Consider the following 13,926-nt stretch of genomic DNA (forward strand, 5'->3'; position numbering starts at 1 on the left):
GGCTCGCTGGTCCCCTGCCCCTGCTCCCCTTGGGGCCCCGAGAACAGTGCTCTAGCACCCGGGCCACGTCTCTAGCACAGGGCGCATCTCCCCTGCACCACCCACGGGGCTCCATCTGTTCAACGATCAGACGGAAGCAAGGGATCAGGCGGCTAAAGGTTTCGAGTCACAAACCCTCGCTCGCAGCCTCCCTGGGGTTCGCTCAGTCTTACCGAGCTGTTTCCCGGCGTGTTCCTTCTTAGCTTTACTGCAGGAAGAGTTACGTTCTTTTTCAGGGGAGAGACTATTTTCACTGGTTCTAGAATCCCTTCTTCCTAACATGAAATTGCACAATGAAAATACGTATTAAACTTAATTTGCGATGCTGCATATTATCAAACAAATGAAATTAAAATGCACCCACTAACTCAAAGTGATTTGCTCTGCTAGTCTCCACTGGTTAAGAATAAGCAAAAATTATCATATTCTTACGCAGAATGGTTTTTGGATCCTATAGGGATTCTAGTGTGGCCTTAAGATTCTAAGTATGTCTAACAAACGTGATGCCCTCCCTCTCTAGTAAAGGCAAGGCTTCGCTCCTCGGCGGGCACACAGAGGACCTGTGTCTCACACACCTCCTGGGCGCTGGACCCTTCCCCTAATGCTACCCGCTAAAGCGAGGCAGCACGACAGGGCGCAGCGCCAGCTTTGCTGGGCAAGGACCCGGGGTGAGGTCAGTGCCCGACTAGCAGAGGCAGGGAAGAAAGAGTTCACCAATTTGTCAACAGCTCAGTAAACCTTAGTGTCTTAAAGCTGGCAACTCTCTGATAACCAAATCTCTCAAAGATCAAATACAAGGAACCCTACAGTTCAAGCTTACCAGTTAACTCAGATGCTAACATCCTGAGTTAGTAAAAAAGAAAAGCAGATGATACGACCATCAGCTTAGAAAATCAAAACATCAATGGAACAATTATGGGTTAAGATTCAATACAAGCTAGATTTAAGATACATTTACAAAAATCAATGAAGTTTCTATATTCCAACAACGATCACTAAAAATTAATGAGGGGAAGAAAGATACCATTTCCAAAAAAACTGAAAACAAAACAAACAATCGAGCAATCCCTGACTGACAGACACACCCAAGCACCCAACACACATCTTGGGAGAGGAGGAGACCCCTGTCTAACTTGAAAGTAGAGGTATCCAATCTTCCCAGAATAACGAAAGCCTAAGTTTCACCCAAGTCCAATTACATCCTCATCCATTTGTTTTGTGGGATGTGGGATTCTTTGACTCATGAAGTGATTACAAAATACATCTGGAAGAATAGCAAATAAAAGGGCTTAAAACGTCTTTGAAAAGAAAAATGATAGGGAACTAGTAGTGAAACAGAAAACCGTAGAGAAAAAACAAAAACAGAAACACCAGACTCCAGACTCCAAAAGGCATGTGGGGAGATCACAGAGCAGGAGGGAAGGGAACAATTATTTAGTAAGTGACCCTGGAACACCTGATGAGTTATTATGAAAAAATAAATTCAGAGTCTCATTTTATACCATGAATTAAAATAAGAGATAACCAAAAAGATTAAATATTAAAACGTATGACAAAACACAAAAATTCATCTCTCAAATCTCTGGAAAAACTACAGAAAAAAGACTGGTAGCTTCCAGTGCATAAAAATTAAACACCTAGGCTTCCCTGGAGGCGCAGTGGTTGAGAGTCCGCCTGCCGATGCAGGGGACACGGGTTCGTGCCCCGGTCCAGGAGGATCCCACATGCCATGGAGAGGCTAGGCCCGTGAGCCATGGCCGCTGAGCCTGCGCATCAGGAGCCTGTGCTCCGCAATGGGAGAGGCCACAACAGTGAGAGGCCTGCATAACGCAAAAAAAAAAAAAAAAAAAAAAATTAAACACCTAGGCAAGTCAGTAACCAAACAAAATTAGAATTTAAAAAGTGGAAAAAAAAAATAAGAAACAAATACTTATTTAAAAATCGGCAGGGGGGTGGTGGTGGGATGAATTGGGAGATTGGGATTGACATACATACCTAAAATAGATACCTGATAAGAACCTGCTGTTAGCACAGGGAACTCCACTTCCCTGTACAGTAGAAACCAACCCAACATTGTAAAACAACTATACCCCAATTAAAAAAAATAAAACAATAAATACTTTAAAAAAAATTGGCAGATGTCCTTAACATACAGGGAGCTCACACAAATTAAGAACACTCAGACTCTGAGTGTTTTCCATCTATCAAAATCAGCGAGCCTTTCAAACAAATCCCCAGAGAAGGTGTGGGGTAGAGGGTACGGACAGTGTCCACTGTAGCTAAAACCTTACAATGGCCCTAATGGCCCTCTGTGCCAGTAATTATACCCTGGGAACCTGTCCCACAGACATCGCCCAAAAGGAAGAGAAAGCTTCTGTCACAAAGAAGTTTACTAAAGCATTTATCGATGTCAAAGAGTGCAACTTACCACCTAAGTTCAATTTCTCAGTGAAAAATTCCAACTACTACATTCTTGCCATACTTCTTTAAGTTTTACAATTTAGGAAAAGGATGACTTTTCAGGAACTACTACCGCTCATTCAAAGTAACTTCATGCTTCCACTGAAAGCCTCCGACACTGCCAGCCTCCAACTGTACTTCCCTGCATTGGACTGACATTCTTTCCCTACTTATTGGTCTGTCACAAGGAGACACATCTTCGGGCAAACCCAGGCCAGGCCCGTTTGCTTCAGCTTCAGCTTTTAGCATGACTGCCAGTGACATTTTCTGCTATGTTTTAAATGCATAAACATCACCTGTCTAAGGGCAGGACGCTCTTGATGTCCGTCCTGCATCAGGACTAAACTTGCTTACCCATTCAGAAGAGTCAGTGAGACACGGATGACTGATAAATATTTCTGGAAAATTAACATTCAGTCACACCTTTTAGATTGGAACACAGATCACGCAGGTGTACTCTGCCCCTGGTGTCGTGAGCTCACACATGTGTGCGAGGGCATGCACATGCATGTGGGTGTGAAAACCATATATCTTCATCATTTTCACACAGTCTTTGTTCCTTCCAAAGGCAAATCCGCTTTCTAGTCACAGAAGCTTTTTCCTACTAGATGTTGTGACTAAAGCAAAGAATCTAGTATTGGGTTTCCCTGGTGGCGCAGTGGTTAAGAATCCGCCTGCCAATGCAGGGCACATGGGTTCCAGCCCTGGTCCAGGAGGATCCCACATACTGCGGAGCAGCTAAGCCTGCGTGCCACAACTACTGAAGCCGGCGCGCCTAGAGCCCATGCTCCACAACAAGAGAAGCCACCGCAATAAGAAGCCTGCGCACCACAACGAAGAGTAGCCCCCACTCGCCACAACCAGAGAAAAGCCTGTGCGCAGCAACGAAGACCCAACACAGCCAAAAATAAAATAAATTAAGAAAAAAGAATCTAGTATTTTCAGCTACATTGTATGATAAATTTTGCAGTACCTTCCACTGAATTTTTGGATCGCCGTTTTGATGTCTTTGTTGTCACTGACCTGGATGCTCTAGTGGAAATCTCAGTCTTAAAGAAAAGAGAATGAAAAAAATAAATTAATTGATGCACCACAGAGCGACATCATGAGCAGATTTATTATTCAAGCTCAAGGAAGAACAAACAGGAAACACAACAACATCCGTACGCATTCAAAGGGGAACTGACTCCAAGTCAGCGCAGCTAAGCACTTAAGACCTAAGAGTGTGGATTAGAAGGAAGCCGAAAGCTCTTTCACTCTAAATGCAGAATTCCACTTTTTGGTACAGCCCTAAAAAGGTCAGCCGTCCACTGACCATACCTTGAGAATCACTCTCATCAGATGAGTTTATGAGGACTCGACTTCTGTCGCTATATGCTTAATTACCTCAATGCATTTGTGAACAACTCTGAGAGTGAAAACGTACACAGTGTGTTTAAACAGAGCGTAAATCAGAGAAAACAGCACATCCCGTCCCTCCCACCGCTGGCTCAGTTCCCTGGCCCGACCCCTCCCTCAACCTGCCAAGAGGGCCTCTTAACTAGCCTCCCAGCCTCCACTCCACGCCTGTCCATCTTGCCTGTGGCTGCCCGGATATACTTTCTGAAATGCAAACTGGACGATGAAGTTGGGGTGAGTCTAACCTCCCCAAGACAGCCCGGCCTGGCCTGGACCTCACCCACAGGAACTGCACTGCAGGGTCCCACCGGGCCAGGCAGAGCTTGGACGGGTCCCTCCAGCCGGCCCTCTGGTCCCTGCCTGCCTCATGACTTAATCCTCTCCCAGACTCCTCCAAAGTGCCACCTCCATCCTCTCCCAAATGACTGCCTTACCCCTCTGTACTCCGCACATCATACTTGTCACATAAAGGTACGAGGAGACCCAAGAGTCCACCACAGAGAAGCAGAGAATAAACACACCCCACCTACCTTGCAGGCAGTAAACCCTTTAAAGCGGTACTTTTACAACAAAATAAATATGGACCTATTGTGTGTGAGCCTCCGCCACGCCCCACCCCGTGCCTCCGTGGACTGGGGGTGGACCACACACAGCACTTACTATTTCAACACAGCTATGGGTTTATGGGTTTATGTCTCTCAAAATTATTTTTTCAAGTTTACCTCTGTTTCAGCTTTGGAGTCTTTGAAAGATCCATCTGACGACTTTTTAGACATCTCTCCTGAGCTTGAGGACTATAAAAAAAAATTTTTTTTTTCAAACTCTAGAATTACTCAAGTCTGTGACATCTAAAAACGCGCCGAGATGTTTTCTCTAACACTGACCAACAAGATAACCCTTCACACGGGAGCACCACGTCACATCCCAGCCCTGCCCCACTGTGGTCGCTGTGTGGCCTGGACCTCCAAAGGCCTATCCGAGATCTCCGCCCACTGGGGGCTGACCAGGAGGCCAAGGGCAGCAGGGGCAGGGCCTCGCAGGGAACCGCAGGGAGCAGCGTCTCCCAGGCCCACGCAGTCCCTACGCCAGGCCAGACTTCTCGGAGATGTTCCAGGGACACACAGGGAATCTGGAAACGAGGGAGTCGCCCACTCCTATCTTCTGTGAGGGAACCACTCTCACCTCCCAATGGAGCGGTTCTTTTTGAGCAAAGTCTCCAGACGCTACATCAGGAAAGCACTCTCAAAACAAAAATGACATGAAAACTGTAAGCATGTTAAATCAACACCCTAAAAAACCTCACACTTAAATCAACTCTCAGAAAGACATATCTCGACATAAGGAGTAGAAGAGACACGATCACTGAGATTTTCCTCCATGAAAAGCAGTGGATGCCTGTTGAGTACTTCAACAATTAACTGTCCTCACGACTTAACTATGAAGGTAGCAGACTATATCCGAAGTAGTTTCCTGTGCGGGCCGGGCTCTGTGCCTGGGGTCCCCCCAGCCCAGAGTGCTCAGTTCCCTGCAGACATGGGAGGAGGGCAGCACCCACACGTGGCCACTCTGACCTCAGACTCATCCTCCACCGCCACACGGGGACACACCCGTGACTTCTCAGAGTGCCTTCATACCTGCTGTTTCACAGGCTGAGAATGTCTCACCATCGTCTCTTCTAAGTCATGGGATTCGACTGGAGGCTGCAGACTGCCTGGCAGGGCCCAGGTGAGAGCTGAGTCTCCTCTTCCCTGGAGCTGCCCTCCCGGAAGCCTCGAGGCTTGGCTCTCTGGGGGTCCCACCACTCCTGGGGGAGACAGCAGCCTGCCCCCAGAGCCCTGTTCCACAAAGGAGCCCCAGATGGACACAGAAGGGCCAGTCCAGCAAAATCACCACGACAGGTCTATGAACACCTGCCTTCGGCCAACAACGGCCAGCTGGGAGCAGGAACGCAGTCCGTTCACCCTGGTCTCACACATTTAAACAAAAGCACGCCTCGCTCGTGGCTCCAATACGTCCCATATATCCACCTATAAAAGTTCTCTTTGGAACTGTCTCTCTACTTAAAAAACCAGTCATACCACCAGCAACCTCAGTGAACATCACGGGTGGGACACTGGGTCTGAAGGCCTGGAGGGCTGAGAAGGTGCCCCAGGCAGGGGCTGCCTCGTGCACAGTAAAGTGCACGAGAATGTTCGAGCACCACACTAAAACCGGCTCAGCGAAAAAGACTTTTCTTAGACCTCTAGAAAGAAGCAAAAGACGGGGAAGGTCTTTGTTATTTCTAAAACTCCTACGGGAAACCAGGCTTTTATGATACATACGCCGTGGTGGGTTACATGACTCCAGGGTGTCCCTGGGAGACCCCAGGGTCCCAGGTAGCATACCAACAGCCAACAGAACCACCGAGCAGACCAGCTGCCAGGCCTGGCGTGCAGTCCGTCCCACGGAGCCTGCTCACCTCCCGGTGCCAGGGACGCGAGGCCACAAAACCAGAGGCCGGCTCAGCAGGAAAGAGCAAGCTAGCCCCTCACTGCCTGGCCGCCTCACTCAGCAGACCTTGTACTTTCCCAGACCTCAGCTTCCTCCTTTCTAGCAGCTGGAGACCAGAGGATTTCCAGGACCTGCCCAGGACACTTTACAGTTATCTGATGTCCCTGCAAGAACCAGCATTTGCAATGCCAGCCCTGCCAGGAGACTTACCCTATTTACAGTGGGTCCGAAATAACCTGCACCTCTAGAAAACAGTGTCTGAAACCAAAAGAATTTTCTGGAAAACCCTAAATTTACCTGAAAATTTAATTAAACAAGAATTCAGTAAACTGAGGTCTCATTTTACTCATCTGCTAATGCTTCAGAGACTTAGAAAGTATCCCCAATCCTTAATAAACGCAGCCATGCCCACACCCCGGGGACCCCACACACTGAGGCTGCCTGGAAACGCTGCTCACAAAGCCACGGGACCCAGTGATCCCCAGTCTCCAGGAGAACGCCCAAAGGCACACACACACACAGCAGACAGGAAAAGCAAAAACCAGTATCGCTTTAAGGTTCTCCTAGGAATCCACGACTGTCAGAATTTTAAATTGGTGATAAAGAAATCCAGTTTCCTAATCACACTACAACCAAGACCAGAGTCGTTGTGGAGAACACCACGAACCCTTTCTAAGTTAAAGGCAGAGGTTTTCCGACAGGACTTACCTTTCTCCCCGGCTTCTCGCGCTCGTGGCTCCTCTCCCTGTCGGGGTCCCTGGAGCGCTGCCCGTCCCGCACCCTCTGCCGGGCCCGCTCCTGGCCCTTGTGTCGCTCGCGTTCGCTCTCCCGGTCTTTCCACTTCTCCTCCTTTCCGCCCTCATTCTTCCGCTCGCTCTCCCGCTCTGTGCCCTTATCCCTGGCCCTCTCCGGCCGGGCCCTGTTCTTGGCCCGCTCGCTCTCCCCTTCGTGGCACTTGTCTCTCTCGGGATCTTTGTGTCTGTCTCGGTCATTCTCCTTGGCCTTCTCCCTGTCCCTTTCCTTTTCTCTTGGTTTGCTTTCTTCCTTTAATTCCTCTTTCTGTTTTCGACCTCCGCTTGTATTCCTCTCATTTATTTCAGAGTTTCTTCTATCCTAGGAAAAAAAAAGCTGGATGACAACATCACTTATAAATGTCTACCTGAACCACAAAAAGCCTCATTATTTCATTTTCAGATGCACGTAACTTGCATTCACCTCTTTATCCTTATGAACCCTGGATGCTTCCTCCCTCACGTTCTTATTATCCAATTCTTGAGGTTTCGACGTCAGTGAGGACCTTCCTTTTGTTTCCACCTTCTCTCCGGCTAACACTCTCTTCACCGCATCGTCGCTGGAGAGCTTGTCCCAACGTGAGGAAATAAAATGCAAGGTTGCGATGAAAGTAGTACATTTAATAAACATGAATGTCAACATTCAAAGATTGCTCATTAAACGGAATCTTTGTCTCCTAATGGATTTCAAAGGATAAAATATTAAAAGGAAATGAACGTTACCACAGACAACGTACAGCATCTCCTCTAACCGAGCCCTCCAGCACTCCTGCGGTAACCGCACAGTCCACTCAAGCTAAATGAACCCTGGGTCCCTTCTACCCAAGGTGCCAAGCGTGGACGTGTGTGCTGTTCAAGGACGCCAAAGCTGGCCACACGACTCTACGACACCCTTCACTTCTCACGGGGCCACAGAGGCCCAGCACCGAAAGGGCCTAAGGAATGATCTAACCGGAGCCCCATCAAATGCCAAAATCCCTTCTGCAGCATCCCTGACCGCCCCCGAGAGTCTCTGAACACCTCGGGTCAGGAATCCCACTGGCCACACACTCCCGCTTTCCGCAAGCCTGCGCTGAGTGACTGCTACACGCCCGGCACTAGACCGCGGGCCGAGGACACGCTGCACACCAGCGAGGCCGCCAAACACAACAACCAAAAGTCAGTGCGCTGGGGAACACGACGGGGGTTCCAGCAAGAGCAGCCAATCCCACACGGCTCCCGGGAAGCAGCTCCGCACAGAGAAAGCAGCAGCACAAGCGAGGGAGTGAGACCAGGGCAGGAGCCCTCGGGGCGCAGGCACAAGGTGAGAGATGAGAGAAAAGGACCAGAGGAGACGGGCTTCGTGAGCGGTGCACGGAGCTGGGGGCGAGGGATTCAGCAGGAAGGCTAGTCAGATTTGCTTTTTGGAAAGATGAGCAACGAGAAGGATCTGGGGGTGGGGGCGGGGGACAGAGGTCAGCGCACTGGAAGATGAGCCTCTGCGTCTCCATGCCTTGGACCCAGCACACCAGGGCGAGGCTACCCTGAGGCCCTGGGGGCCAGTCTGATCCCACTCTCCATCTCCCACTGCTGCTGTGTGAGCTGAAGCCCACCTTTCCCATCTTGGTAACATGGAAGGTGAGCCCTCAGCCCATCAGGTCCATGAAGGGCTCTGTTAGCCATGCCTTGATAAAGGTCCAACTCTGCTCCCCTGGGGGCTACTCAGATCCCACAAAGAAGGCAGGCCCTGGGGATGACCTGCTCCTACGGCCCAGCTGGACTGTGAGGGAGAAGCCAAGATTCCAGCCCTTGGTGAGGATCTCAGGAAATCCAGTCCCTGCACAAGTGAAACGGGATCTCTTTGAAGGCAGCACAGCTCTGCAAACACCCACCAGGGGAGAGGGAGGGATGGAGGGAAGGAGGGAAAGAGGGAGGGAAGCAGACCCAAGAGGCTGGAAAGGCGGGCAGAGAACAGGGACATCCCACAAGCCCCAAAGATGAAGAAAAGCAGCTCCTCCGGCCACCCGGTTGGAAACAGTCACCTGCCCTGAAAGGAGGCCCAAAAGGAGAAAGGATGCAGGGCTCAGCAGGCCGGGCACGCAGCCTCCAGCCACGTGCCCACGAGCAAAGTGCCTGTGGAGTCCCTATGTGATGCTGACAGCTCGTAGACCCTGTGCGTAGCACTGCCTTATCTGTTTCAGCGTACAGCTTTAAACTACTTCTGCAACTCTGAGGCTCCAGGAGAGGTGGGGTCAGACTGCAAGCACAGGGTTAAAACCCCCTCCTTAAACACCTCGGCTCCGCTGCGTGGCCTGCCCTCCCCGTCTGGTCATCCCTCCCGCGCTGGCAGCTTCCAGCTCGGGGGCGGCGCTACCTTGTTGAGACAGCACTTTCCGATTCTCTGGAGCAGCTCGTTGGTCCTTTCAGGCTCGTGCCCGGCCACGATCCGAGCCGGTTTTGCCAACAGTGGCTCTCCGGAGACCATGACCACCACGTCTATGGCCTTCTGAAGGAAGCTAATTTTGGCGTCTTTATCCTGAAAGATTTCCATTTAAAACACAAATATTAAAATACTTCAAAAAGAGCTTGCATTATCTTCAGTATGTCCAACAGGCACAGTTCCCGTTTAGATAAAAAGCTATTTTTAGATGTGTATTAAATTTAGAAATCCTGACTCTTTATAACAACCACCACCAAAAAAAATCTTCGGTAAAGCTTTTAGTTGTAGGTGGTGGGCTAGCATCACTAACCTTTGGAACACTCATTCCATTTCTCCAGGATAACGTTAGCGTGCTAGGCAGCTGCCGCAAAGACCACGAAGTGAGGAAGGGCACCTGGCAACGCCCAGAGCCACCAGCCTCGCATGCCAGCCACAGGTCAGCCGTGAGCGAGGGGCCACCACAGCGCACCGCTCACAAAAACCCTGTTCACGAAGGCGAGCAGGGACAGTGCCTCAAACCTACCTTAACGTTATCGGACTTCATCTCGGCGTCTGTGTAGAGGCCCTTCATGAAACCGGTCATCCTGATCACCTTCAAAAGATAAAGCGAGGCCATGGTCAGCGCCCCACGGGACAGCCCGTGCCCTGGCCTCGCCCACTGCCCACGCTAAGGGCCGCCTGGATCTGTCTACGCCCAGGACGTCATTCATCCACTGACGCAATGAGCACTGAGCATCTGCCACGTGCCAGGCCTCGTCCCGGCAGGAGCCAGCCTGGTCCTCACAGAACTCAGCCTGGCTGTGACGACAGGTGAACATGATGGACCCGCGGGGCTATAACGGGGGACAGGATCCCTCCTAATCCAGGTGCAGGAGGCCCCAGGGAGTCGGGGAACACTTCCCAGAGCAAATCATATCTAAACTAAGACCAGAAGCTTACGGGAGAAGAATTGGGGGAGCGGGTATTGAGGAAGCACGTGACAGGGAAAAGAAACAGTCCCACAAGGTCCAACTAGGTCCTGTCGAAGGGGCCAGAGGAAGTTCGACAAGAGGAGCCTGAGGCCAGGGAGTCGCACGGGCCTGACTGGACGGCCTTTGAAGCCATCAGGAATATGGACTTAGCCTCACGACCACGAGGAGGCCCCGAGAGGTGCACAGACAGGAAACGGCCTCCTGTGAGGATGGCTCAGGGCAGTGGAGAGCGTGGACTTTGGAAAGAAGAGGGACTTCCCAGCCTGGGTTTCTCCTCACTTCCTGGGACACAGGGGTGCTCTGTGCCACATCACTTTTGTTCTCCCCCCACCCCTTCCTCTCCTCAGTCAACCTGGACCTCCCAGCTACCCCTCAGTCAGGCTTTGGGGGTGGTGATGTGTTCCGTTCCTCCCCACCTCCAGACACACCAGGGCCCTGGCTTCTCTCAGACCAGAGGTTTTCAAAATGCGGCAGGTCACTATAAAGTCAATGTAATGGGTAGCAATAAGCATTTTTTAAATAAAACATATAAGAAAATATCAGACTGCACTGTATGTAGTTAGGATGAATATTGCCTATATGTGTGTGTCCTGGGTCAGACATAAAGAGTATTTATTACCTTAAAAAAAAAAAAAAGACAGTCCCACACTAATATTGGGCTCCTTCTCTGAGACCAAGCTACAACTAGCTAGCTATTAATTAAGCTAGCTTTCATTCCTCAAACTACTTAACAGCTGTGCTGGTTTTCTTCCTGACAAGACAGGCGGAATATTAGGAGTATCCTGCATTTAATATTCCTGGAACTTCTGCATCCTCAAAAGGAAAAACCTTTGGAGCTTTTTCCAGTGTGCTGACAGTTAAACTTGTGAGCAGTCATTTTAACCAACAAGAGACATGAATTTCGCAGGATCAGTGCTTCAATTGATGAAAGAGGCAGAGTTGGTTTAGCAGTAGCTAAAATACTAACAGGGAGATTTGAATACAATACTCAGGGGCAGTGAAGAATTTTCGTACAAGGATCTGCACATATTATCTGAAAATGCTTTCCAGATGTCAACTGTCCTAACATCTTTATTGAGTAGGTGACAATTAACGTATTTATCTTTACACAGGTAGAGAAATTAATTTTGACCTTAGATTAGGAAAAAACTGAGGAAGAAAAGCAGACCAGTGGATCCCGATTGGGAACACGGAACTCCTTCCCCACACCCTGGCTACCTGGCCAACCAAGCCGATTCCTGCCCGAACCTTCCTCCTCCTCCGCCCTTCCAGGAGGTGGGGACAGCAGCCACCATGAGCCCAGGGCCATACCAAGACCCACAGGACGAGGTATGGCCCCCAGCCTCCTTCCTGGCTCTGTTTCAGTGAAGAGATGGGACTAACACAGAAAATGAAAGTGTGAGGCTGGGCGGCAACCGCTGTAGTTGGCCACTCACCTCCTGGCTAAGTGACTTGACCCCTCCTGGGTTAGAGGACGCTACCTGCCTACTTCACAGGGCGGGGGTGATGCAGCTCAAGGCCCGGCTCCCACCAGGCTCTCCACACAGCCAGGTCCCTTCCCCAAACACTGTCCAGGGCAGGTCTAAGTGCTGCACTAGCTTAGGAGGAGGGGGAGGCCAGTCAAGGCAGCCCTTGGGATGTGGGTGGGTTTCAAGAGAGCTGTAAGCACGATTAGGGTTTTTAACAGGGAGAGGCACACATTGTAAGCTAAGCTAAGATAGCAAAAACAAGCAAAGCAAAATTTGTGTAATTTCCAGCACCTGCTGGAAAGAGTGAGACGTGAAGTTTAAGGACAAACATGGGGCAAGAGTGGGAGCCTGAGCCCCTGGACAGCTGCAAGTTCGAGCTCTTAACTCCCCAAGAGCATGCCCGAGTTTCCAAGGTCAACACTGCACTCAGGTGCGCCACGGAAATGGGCGCTGCCACCCTGAGTTACAGGAGCCTTGACTGATTCCATTCAACAATGAATGTTTGTCGTGCACCTTCTGTGTACCGTACCCAGGATATGCCAACAAACAAGCTACCGTCCACGTCACTCAGGAATTCACCAGCCAGTGGGGAAAAGTTTACAGACGACCAATCTCAAGACATGCTCTGTCGTTTATCAGCAAATACTGACCTGCTCTTTTAGAGCGTCTTCTTTTCAGGTCCCCTAAACCACCTTCAATCAATTCACCCACAGGTACTGATTAAGCATCCAGTATGTGGTGACCACAGTGGAGCAGGTGGAGGAAAACTTGGGGAGAGGGAGTTTATACAAAAAAAAAAAAAAAGATTTCTTTCTCCCGGGATTTGTAAGCACTCTCCACATGCTAGACACCGCAGCAAAAAAAATCACAGAAACAGCTTTGCCAGGTAGAGTGGAAGATGTGCTCTAAGAGATACATGGGTAGGATGGGAAGAAATAAGAATGCTCCCCAAGGGGCCGGGAGTCTCCCCGGAAGAGGGGGCTCAGGGGGTTGGCGCGAAGGGGAGCACAGAGGTGAGAGCAGAGGCGCCGCGGAATCCGGCCAAAGCCCGGCTCCTCGGGCAGGGGACGCGCTCAGCGACGCGAGGTCCGACCCTGACGCCAGCCCTGGTCCCGACCCACAACCCGGCAGTGACCCCCGACCCGCATCCCGGCCCTCACCCCGACCCCCACAGGGGCCCTGACCCCCGGTCCGCACCCCGAGCCCCACAAGGGCCCTGACCCCCGGCCTGCACCCAGACAGCGCACCGGGACCCCGGCCCCGACCCCGACGAACCCCGGACTGCACCCCGACCCCCGCCCCGGCCCGGCGCTCACCTCCGTGATGATGTCGTGCAGGTAGCGGAACGGGGGCTTGTTCAGCAGCTTCTCCGTCAGCGGCGGCCTCCGAATCACCTTCCCCAGAGCCTCCTGCGTCCGCTTCACCACCGCCGCGTTCATGGCGGCGCCGCCCGCGTCTCGCCGGCCGCCGAGCCTAAACTCCGCTACCCGGCCGCCGCCTGCCCCGCCGCCGCCGCCAGGTCCGGCCTAGACGCGCCGCTCGGGTTTCCATCCCACAGTGCACCGGAGTCGGCCAAGGCGCGTGCGCGGGGCCGCGGCCCTCGGTCGCCAGGGCGGCGCGGCCTTAGCAACGGACCCGCGGCGGCGCCCCGGGCCCTGTCCGACTGCGCGCGCACGCGGGCGGTGTCTGCGGTGGGGCTGCCTCAGCGTCCCTGCGGTGACAGCGCCGAACCCCTCCACCGCTCAGCAGCCTCGGGAAAAAGCTGTTCGCCCCGCGTTAGAGGAGCCCTCCCGAGGACTGGATAGCAGCAACACAGCTTCCAAGATTCATTTCAGGGGGACTGGACTAAGTTATCTCGAAAGACACATACCTTATCCTGTTGTTACTTA

General features: G+C 51.5%; 1 protein-coding gene across 5 annotated transcripts in view; it reads right to left on the minus strand.

Annotated features, from left to right (window-relative positions):
• TRAF3IP1 (TRAF3 interacting protein 1) overlaps positions 1–13,586 on the minus strand; it is a 66,013-nt gene extending 52,427 nt beyond the window's left edge. For 3 of the 5 annotated variants that reach the window (XM_060151678.1, XM_060151677.1, XM_060151676.1), the window contains exons 1-8: positions 13,354–13,586; positions 10,121–10,189; positions 9,532–9,693; positions 7,603–7,746; positions 7,096–7,500; positions 4,620–4,691; positions 3,473–3,548; positions 213–314 (exon numbers count right to left, since the gene is read on the minus strand). In XM_060151678.1, the coding sequence (XP_060007661.1) occupies positions 213–314; positions 3,473–3,548; positions 4,620–4,691; positions 7,096–7,500; positions 7,603–7,746; positions 9,532–9,693; positions 10,121–10,189; positions 13,354–13,476 (1,153 nt within the window). In that variant the 5' untranslated portion in view covers positions 13,477–13,586. The remainder of the gene's footprint in view (positions 1–212; positions 315–3,472; positions 3,549–4,619; positions 4,692–7,095; positions 7,501–7,602; positions 7,747–9,531; positions 9,694–10,120; positions 10,190–13,353) is intronic. The other 2 variants (XM_060151680.1, XM_060151679.1) reach the window with 1 other exon arrangement.
• Positions 13,587–13,926: the final 340 nt, after the last annotated feature.

Source organism: Lagenorhynchus albirostris, chromosome 6 (genome assembly GCF_949774975.1).
Source record: "Lagenorhynchus albirostris chromosome 6, mLagAlb1.1, whole genome shotgun sequence".
NCBI classification, from domain to species: Eukaryota; Metazoa; Chordata; class Mammalia; order Artiodactyla; family Delphinidae; genus Lagenorhynchus; species Lagenorhynchus albirostris.